Source organism: Rhinolophus hipposideros, assembly GCF_964194185.1.
Source record: "Rhinolophus hipposideros genome assembly, chromosome: 17".
Taxonomy (NCBI): domain Eukaryota; kingdom Metazoa; phylum Chordata; class Mammalia; order Chiroptera; family Rhinolophidae; genus Rhinolophus; species Rhinolophus hipposideros.
Window position 1 is genome coordinate 49431655 of NC_138063.1, and position 10168 is coordinate 49441822.

Consider the following 10168-nt stretch of genomic DNA (forward strand, 5'->3'; position numbering starts at 1 on the left):
AAACTAGAGTGCCTCATTTATCCTTTAGTCATTGGCATCTGGTATGGTGTCTTATAGATAATAGATTCTCAACCAAAATTTGTTGAATTGTTTCCTAGTTGGAGAAACGCTGTCTCCTTAAGAAAATTATAATGTATTTGGAGTTTATCCCCTTAATCAGTTCATAATTTGTCTCTTGAGGGAGAGGAAACAAGGGTAAATAAATTTCAGAGGAAAGATAGCGTGGTTGCTATAGGAAGAGTATGTGGAGGTGAATACCTGGAAAGACACACATGAAACAGGAAGACAGACCTGCCCCCCTTTGGAGGCAGGATGCTTGCTTGTCCAGGTCCCTTGTGGGGCAAAGAAATCTCAGACAGAACACCATGCTGTCTAGAAATCAGAAACCTGAGAGCTCAGGATGCTTGACTAGGGATTTAAATTTTCAGAGAAACTTAACACAGGACTACAGAAAACAACAGCAACAACTGCACATTTAAAAATCTGAAGCCAAGGTCCAAGATACAAAGAGCATTCTGGGAAACGTAATTTCAGTATAACCAGGTTGACTCTACAAGCTGGTATGCCTGGCGTGCCTTTCACACCCTGGTACAATTAATCTTTCCAAAGGTTTGTCTTAAAGACATGGCTGTATAAACGATTTATAGGTGGGGATTTATTTTAATTTAGTCTGTGAGAAACTTAGTACATTCACACTAATGGTGAATACTTACATATGTGGATGAATTGCTACTGTTTCATTTTGTATATTCTGTTTGTCTCAATTTCCTAGATTGCTATTTTATTTTGCTGGCCTTCTTTTGTATTGTTTGAGAGTATTCTCCCTTCTCCCTCATTTTATTTGGAGATCACACATGCTAATTTGGAGATTACAGATGCTAATTTCTATGAAGCTTTACCAGTTTTGAAAAATTCTTCATTATTGATTTTTCATATACTGCTTCCCCCCCCCCCATTTTCTACATTAACGCCTTCTGGAAATTCACTGTAAGGTTTATCAGGCTTCTTACTCTCCCCTTAGTGTCTCTTGAACTCTGACCCAGAGCCCCCCACCAATACTAACTCTTGCACCATGTCTGTAACATCTGCTCTCCCCACACAAACACGAGTACAAACGAACTCCATTTTACTAAAGGCAACTAACCAGGATTCTAGACGCAATGGCAAGCCACTCAGGGGAGATAGACCACCCCTGAGTGAGTGTAATGACACGTCCCTGTATGAGAAGACTCGCCCTTACGTAATGAGCTCTGCTGATGGCTGGCGGACAGAAACTTTGGGTGCTTTCCCATTGTTCCCGCTCAGCAATCTTAATCCTGGTAGACTGTTGCCCTGGCCTAATTTGTTACTATTATCATTGTCTATGTACTTGGTTTATTCCAGCATCTCCATGGCTCCTCCTTTATCAGAATGTGACGAGTTTGCTTCGTCCTCATTTCTTTCACATGCGCATTGACGAGGCTGGGTTTTTGTGTGCTCAAATGGCCAAGTCTGCCTCTGTCTTCCAGCCAGATCCCCAGATTTTCCTGGGGTCGGGAGTAACTCGAGCTAAATAAATCCAAAGTTCTCAAATCTGTGGTCTCACGTCCCTGCCCAGGAAGCACCCACTTTAAACCCAACCTGAACAGCTCCCTCCTCTTCCCGCTCCCAGCCCCAAGCACCTGGACACTCCTACTGCCATCTGAGTGCAAGCAGGGCCACCAGCCGTCATGTTGTAGAGCTCCCTCCCCTCCAGGGTTCATGCAGGCCATTCTTCCATGTTGTGGCGAGTGACCGACAGCACTCTGGTCATGTCCAACAGCCCATGTGCACCCGGCTCAGGGCAGCGCCAGGCCCCGGCACTGACCCTCAGGCCTTTTTAGGGCACCTTACCAGGTTCCTTCATCATCATATCTGGTGAGTTCTTTCTCAGGTTACTCTTATGACCGTTTATTTTATTTTATTTTATTTTGTTTTATGTTATGTTATGTTACATTTTATGTAACTGAAATGTGACTTTTCCTGCAATTTTTACTTTTGTCTTTGAGAGCTCAAGCTGTGCTAAGATTCCTGCCCATTTCCTTCAGGGGGCTCAACAAAATAGTCTAAGTACCATTTCTCCTCTATTCTAAGTTGCGTTTCCACTTCTTCCCATTTTCACTTGGTCACATCTCTGAAACAGGGTGTGCCTCACCATTGACAGTGTTTTACAATTAGAACCGGCAGCAACTTATTAAATCCGTGCATGAAATAACAGTTCATTCTGTAATTGGTGGCATCTTACATTTAATAAAATACAGCAACTTTGTAGATGCAAAGTGGTAACTGGGCAAAGGAGCAGCACCTCATATTACTGGCACAGAGTATCCAGACCCAACACAGCTGTCCAGTCAGGGAGATAAACTGCCTCCCCATCTGCTAGGGACCTGAGAACTTCTGGATGTCACCCGATGTTTCCTCTTATTTCTGGAAAAATTGTGAGCCAAAAGACTTTCATAGCTATTATCACATAAAGAGGGAAAGTTGCTGTTTAGACATGGACTAGAATTACTAGTATTATTTAAAGTCACTGAAATGCCTGATTGCAGAAAGGAGCAAAGGGGCTCATCTATGCCAAAAGCCCACTTATGATCCACAGCAAACACTTCCCTGTTTGATACAGGATCTATTCCAGCCTTTGCGGGGGAGTGCTGGTAAAAGAAGCTGCCAGAATCTCTAAGAAGTCTGTGTCTGATACAACCCACAGACAGGATTTCTTAAGTAAGCTTTTTTTTTAATGTCCTTAATTTAGTTTACTCTGAGGTCAGTTAAAATCTTGACATGCCTGCATAAGGTAGCACAGTGTGCCGACATGAACAAAGACCTTGTCAGTATTTCACTACACCTGTGTAATCGTCAACAGGTCCTACGCAATGTCCCTCCGTTTATGTATACTGAGAAGTTCAATATGTCATTCATACTTAGATCCACAGGGGTCGAAGCACAATATTTAGAAAACAACCACAAGATTCTGGCAGTGTGTGTAAACATTGCAAACTGTTTTTAAACATAATGTGGCTTCACACATTTTCTGTTTCGCCGCCTTTAATCATATTTACCAATATATTTGCTCTTCTTACTCACATTTGTCTCCTTTTACTGCTTCTCTCAACTCCAAAAATACATTTCTTCATGGGCAGGATTGAGGATTGGGATGTAGGTCTGTGAGGCCCCGGAGCAGAGTTGTTCTCCATTGTACAGCTTGACTCGTGTCAGCCATGGCATCCCTCCCCAGCCACAGCTGTCACCTACCGGTTCCTACCTGCAGAAAAAAAGGCCATGCTCATTTTCCCAGGACCAGTCCGAATCCAAAAAGGTATATTAGTTAGTCTTTGGGGGCTAGACACTAGTCACATTCCTTCCAGGGCTCTCTGGCTCTTATACTGAGGCCCCTTTTGGCCCAGGCTCCCAGTATCTCTCTGTGCCTTCTACTTGTACACATGGAATGGGGATCCTGGGACGCTGCCTCAGCCCTCTGACTCCTAGAGCTCTGGTTTGCTTCCCCGTCTCCATTTCCAGGGCCTGAGTCAACAACTCTTTCCTGAGCCCCAGCCTCACTACAAATCTGCTTGATGACAGTGACTTTCCCTGCCTCGTCTTCTTGAGGATGACCCACCCTGCCTCCCACTGTGACTATTCTCTGCTTCTTGGGAACCTTGTGATGTCATCTGTGCCATACTCCTCTCAACTGGAAACCATATGCGTTGATTTTCACCAATACTGTAGCTACTCTATGGATGCATGCTAGCCTCCTATCCCAAGGCTTTTTTTTAAATTATTATTATTATTTTTGGTAACACGTGGAACTGAGTCTGTCCCTTTAGTCCCTTGTCCTTGGCCTTCTCATGTGGCTTTACATGACTTATCATGCCTTGTCCATTTCAGAAGTATGACTCTTTTGCTAATGGTATTTCGTTCACCTAAAATGCCCTCTTGTCTCTCCTACACCTCTCCATCCTTCAAGTCTGGGCTCTATATTCACTTCTTCTGTGAGTTATTTATTGCTCATTTCAGTCCTCACAACTTTCAACTGGAATTCAACATGTATTTGTTGAATGGATAGGACAGCAGTGTGGGTTAGACCAAGGGTAATCCGTACACAATGAAGGCAAAAGGAGGAAACTGAAGCAGGTGGATTAGTGCGATATGGGGCAGCTGACAGGACCCTTAGATAGATGGGCAGGACTCTAACCTGGAAAGGAAGGGGAGAGGAAAGTAGGCACCATTCTAGCAGGTTGGAGTAACAGATGTAAAACTAAGAGACCAAACAATTGAAAAGAAGGCTACAAGGTACCATTTAGTCAGAACCTCAGCAAAAATCCATCAAAATATCTGATCAGGAAAGAATCGACATTTCCACTAAATAATTCTGAACCCCATGAGTTCTAAACCTAGGCTTTCGTATACTGTGTCATCAGTGAGAGGTGGTGTTTGTCCTAGGAAGTGAGAAAATGGATGTCTGAAATATTGTGCTTGGTTTCTGCTCTTGCAGCGCGCTGATCTAGCATTTCCTACAATGTATTGCAAAGAGCAGTAGCTTCATAAGCTGATATGGATGTTCTGAGTTAACTGATTTCCATGATGGAAAGATGCTTGGGAATTGCTGCAGGCTCAACAGATGTGTAGTATTTGAATAGACTTGGTGACTGATTTCCAGATGATCTACATGCCATGTAAGCTACCTTCCAAGGATGAGGTTCCTTAGAGTCTACGACTTAATGGTTTCTAGAATCTAGAATCCCATTTACATTTATGTCTTATGAGATTCCAATTTCAGATATCAATTTGTACCCAAAAATGTTTAAAAGTTTAGATTTTGAATTTATTTTGTTTGATTTTCAATTTAAAATGGTAAGTACATATTCTGTTTATGAGAGTGAAAATTGACACAACCCCCACTCTGGAGAGCAATTCGGTGGTATCTAGTGAAGACGAAAATGGCCATAACCTATTGCTATGGACTGAATTGTGCCCTCCACCCCAAAATTCATATATTGAAACTCTAACCCCCAATGTGACTATATCTGAAGAGAGGGTCTTTAGAAGGTAATTAAGGTTAAATTAAGTCGTAAGAGTGGGGTCCTAATTCTATAGGACAGTGGCTTTGTAAGAAGTGGCTTTGTCAGAAAAGAGAGAGAGAGAGAGATCTCTTTCTCTCTGCCAGGTGAGAATCCAGCATGAAGTTGGCCATCTGCAAGTGAGGCAGAGAGCTCTCACCAGGAAGCAGCACTGCTGGCACCCTTATCTCAGACTCCCAGCCTCCAGAACTGTGAGAATATAAATTGCTGTTGTTTGGGCTCCCTTAGCCTGTACTATTTTGTTATGGTAGCCCAAGCAGAGACACTGAGACACCTGTAATTTAGAAATTCAGACATTGAACCCTAAGCATGTGGATAAGAGAAACTTTGAACATAAGTCCAAGGAGTCATGTACAACAAAAATGGAAACACACATAGCTATTAATAAGTTAATAAGAGGAATAAAGAAATAAATTGTCAAGGAGTGCCAGTCAAGACGGTGGAGTAGATAAACGCTGTGCTTGCCTCCTCTCATGACCACATCAAAATTATAACTAAACTACAGAAGAAGCCACATTGAGAATCACCTGGTCTAGCTGAACAGAAGTCCTGTAACTAAGGATATACAGAAGAAGCCACATTGAGACTGGTGGGAGGGGCAGAAACTCAGAACAGGCTGCTTCCACACCCGCCTGTGGGGGTTAAAAATCAGAAGTCATATCTTGGCTGTGGAAGTTTCCCCTGAGGAGTGAGGAGTTCCAGGGATGGGAAGAGAAGCCCTTATAACTTCTAGCAGTGGAAATCAGTGGAGATTGTGGCTGCTGGATTTCCAGGCATGTGTCTTACAGAGCCCACACATGAACTTACTTGCTGACCGAATCACTTGCTCTCAGCTCCAGCAATGAGGCAGCAAATCAAAAAGTGCCAGGGACATATGGGGAGAAATTGAATTGTCTGGCTTCGGGACAAGAGCTAGGGGGGCAGCTTTCCCCCAGACAGATGTGCTGGCAGAAGCCATTGTTCCTTTGATGAGCTCTTCCCCCACCCAGCATGCAGAGGCAGGCGGCTGACACGTCTGAGTCTCTATTAACCTAGCTAACACCATTGTCCAGCATGCCTTGGTGATTCTCTGAGATCCCTACCCACCTAATTTGCAGGTTGACACAAGCTGCTTCTGGTGGCTTTTCCATGCAAATGACCTGGCTTGACTCATACTGCTGACTTTTCTAAAATCTCTCAAAGATTCACAAGCCTCAAACAGGGCCTTGGTGTGCCCTGTACCTCTTGCTAAGCAGCCCTAAGCTAGGCACCGTGGTAGCTAGCCTCAGTTCACAGCTTAGACTATCCCGGGAACCTCCAAGTACAAGTGGCAACCATTTGCAGATCACTTTTTAGCTCATACAAAGTGGCCCAGGGCAGGGCACAGGCAGCAGCTGACCTTAGCCTGCACCAGAGCCACTCCTAAGAGGCCCGAGAACCAACACACAAGGTGGACAGATTCAGACCACACCAGAGCACCACACAACCACCTCTACAAAAGACACTCTCAAAGAGAGGACTGGGCAGACACCAAAGCCCTGCTAAAGAAAATCCTGCTCCATAGGGTCAGCTCCTGCACAACAGCTCCTCCACTGTAGTCACAGCCATTCCTCACAATCAGCATGAAGATCAATTCTTCTTATTAACATGCAAACAGCAATCAAGGCTCAACTACACACACAATCCACACAAGGGACACACCTGGAACACCTGGCTCAAGTGACCAGGGAGACTGTGCCACTGGGCCCCCCTAGGACTGTTACTACATAAGACCACTCTACTAAGACCAGAAGACATAGGGGCCCTATGTAATACATAGAAACAAACACAGGGAGGTAGCCAAAATAGGGACACAAAGAAACATGTCTCAAAAAAAAAAAAGAATAGAACGAAACTCCAGGAAAAGAACCAAACCAAATGGACACAAGCAATCTACCATATACAGAGTTCAAAACACTGGTTATAGGGATACTCAATGATTTCAGTGAGAACTTCAACATAAGAGATAGAAAACATAAAAAAGAAACAGTCAGAAATGAAGAATACAATAACTGAAATGAAGAATACATTAGAGGGAATCAACAGTGGATTAGATGAAGCAGAAAATCAAATCAGTGATTTGGAAGATAAGGTAGCAGAAAATACCTAATCAGAACAGCAAAAGAAAAAAAGAATCCTCCCCCAAATAAGGATAGTTTAAGCAGCCTCTGGCACAGCATCAAGTGTACCAACATCCACATCACAGGGATACCAGAAGAAAAAAGAGAGAGCAAGGAATTGAAAACGTATTTGAAGAAATAATAAAGAAAAACTTCTCTAACCTGGACAAGGAAATAGATATACAAGCCCAGAAAGCACAGAGTCCCAAACAAGATGAACCCAAAGAGGCCCACACCAAAACACATCATAATTAAAATGTCAAAGATTAAAGACAAAAAAGGAATCTTAAAAGCAGCTAGAGACACGGTCGTCTGGCTGATCCGTGGTGTTCGTTGCCGAGTAGCGGACCCGCAGCTTGTGCTCCCCTGCGCCGTCTCCTGTAGAAGCCCGAGCCGGCTGTGTAGCTTTCTCCCTTTGTCTCATAACCATGTCCACCAACGAGAATGCTAATTCACCAGCTGCGCGCCTTAACAGATTCAAGAACAAGGGAAAAGACAGTACAGAAATGAGGCCGCGCCGAATAGAAGTTAATGTAGAGCTGAGGAAAGCTAAGAAAGATGACCAGATGCTGAAAAGGAGAAATGTAAGCTCATTTCCCGATGATGCTACTTCTCCACTGCAGGAAAATCGCAACAACCAGGGTACTGTAAATTGGTCTGTTGAGGATATTGTCAAAGGCATAAATAGCAACAATTTGGAAAGCCAGCTCCAAGCTACTCAAGCTGCCAGGAAACTGCTTTCTAGGGAAAAACAGCCACCAATAGACAGCATCATCCGGGCTGGTTTGATCCCCAAATTTGTGTCCTTCTTGGCTAGAACTGATTGTAGTCCCATTCAGTTTGAATCTGCTTGGGCCCTCACTAACATTGCTTCTGGAACATCAGAACAGACCAAGGCTGTAGTAGATGGAGGTGCTATTCCAGCATTCATTTCCCTATTGGCATCGCCCCATGCTCACATCAGTGAACAAGCCGTATGGGCTCTAGGAAACATTGCAGGTGATGGTTCGGTTTTCCGAGACTTGGTTATCAAGTATGGTGCTGTTGACCCACTGTTGGCTCTTCTTGCGGTTCCTGATATGTCATCTTTAGCATGTGGTTACTTACGTAATCTTACTTGGACACTTTCAAACCTGTGTCGCAACAAGAACCCTGCGCCCCCATTAGATGCTGTTGAGCAAATTCTTCCTACTTTAGTTCGTCTCCTGCATCACGATGATCCAGAAGTGTTAGCAGATAGCTGCTGGGCCATTTCCTACCTTACTGATGGTCCAAATGAACGAATTGAGATGGTCGTGAAAACAGGAGTCGTGCCCCAACTTGTGAAGCTCCTAGGAGCTACTGAATTGCCCATTGTGACTCCTGCGCTAAGAGCCATTGGAAATATTGTCACTGGGACCGATGAACAGACTCAGGTTGTCATAGATGCGGGAGCACTTACTGTCTTTCCCAGCCTGCTAACAAACTCCAAAACTAATATCCAGAAGGAAGCCACGTGGACAATGTCAAACATCACAGCTGGCCGCCAGGACCAGATACAGCAAGTGGTGAACCATGGATTAGTCCCATTCCTCATTGGCATTCTCTCTAAGGCAGACTTTAAGACACAAAAGGAAGCTGTATGGGCTGTGACCAACTATACAAGTGGTGGAACAGTTGAACAAATTGTGTACCTTGTTCATTGTGGCATAATAGAACCATTGATGAACCTCTTAACTGCGAAAGATACCAAAATTATTCTGGTTATTCTGGATGCCATTTCAAATATCTTTCAGGCTGCGGAGAAACTAGGCGAAACTGAGAAACTTAGTATAATGATTGAAGAATGTGGAGGTTTGGACAAAATTGAAGCTCTGCAAAACCATGAAAATGAGTCTGTGTACAAAGCTTCATTAAACTTGATTGAGAAGTATTTCTCTGTAGAGGAAGAGGAAGACCAAAATGTTGTGCCAGAATCTACCTCTGACGGCTACACATTCCAAGTTCAGGATGGCGCTCCTGGGACCTTTAACTTTTAAATTGTACAGCGGAGGCATAAAACTGTTGTGTGCTATGGTATAAGTTTGTCTTACTGTTTCCCTACTAAGAATTCTTTTTAAATGTGGTTTGTTATTGTAGCACTTTTTACAACGAAACTATACTTGAACAGTTCCAAACTGTACATACTGTACGAAGCTTCTCCTCTTGATGGGTTTCTAATTTCTATGTGGAATTTCATATCTTGCAGTGTCCTGTAAATAAAGATTCAATTCCACCCTTTCAAAAAAAAAAAAAGCAGCTAGAGAAAAGCAGTTAGTTACCTACAAGGAAGCTCCCATAAGACTGTCAGCTGATTTCTCAACAGAAACTTTTCAGGCCAGAAGGGAGTGTCAGGAAATATTCAAAATGATGAAAAGCAAGAACCTACAACAAAGACTACTCTGCAGGCAAAGCTATTTTAGAATTGAAGGAGAGATAAAGAGCTTCCCAGCTAAGAAAAAGCTAAAGGAGTTCATCACTACAAAACCAATATTATAAGAAATGTTAAAGTGACTTCACTAAGAAGAAGAAAAAGTAAAGACAAACATATGAATAAAAAAATGGCAATAACTACATAACTATCACCAAATGTAAACTGATTAAATGCTCCAATCAAAAGACTTAGGATGCAGAATCCGGATCAAAATGGCGGCGTGAGGTGAGCCTCTGTAAAGCTCTCCTGGAATTTACAACTAATTGGACAACAATAACTCCACAAAACACTCCCTGCACAGCAGACAGGCAAGACGAAGAGGTCCACTACTGAATTCACCTCCAGGTGGGTGAATCGCGCGAGCGGGGGAGGAGGGAAGGGAGAAGTGCGGGACGGAGCCCCGCGGGCGCAGGACAAAGACCTAGCTCAGTGCTCCGAGCTCGCTGCATCCCGGAACTACCGCAGCTGCGGGAAAGGGAAGG

General features: G+C 43.6%; 1 protein-coding gene across 1 annotated transcript; it reads left to right on the forward strand.

Moving 5' to 3' along the window:
- Positions 1–7662: 7662 nt before the first annotated feature.
- LOC308509958 (importin subunit alpha-1-like) lies at positions 7663–9481 on the forward strand (the record flags this gene model as incomplete). Its single annotated transcript, XM_081078661.1, has 1 exon — positions 7663–9481. The coding sequence occupies one exon, from the start codon at positions 7663–7665 to the stop codon at positions 9250–9252; it is 1590 nt and encodes a 529-aa protein (XP_080934787.1). The 3' UTR covers positions 9253–9481.
- Positions 9482–10168: the final 687 nt, after the last annotated feature.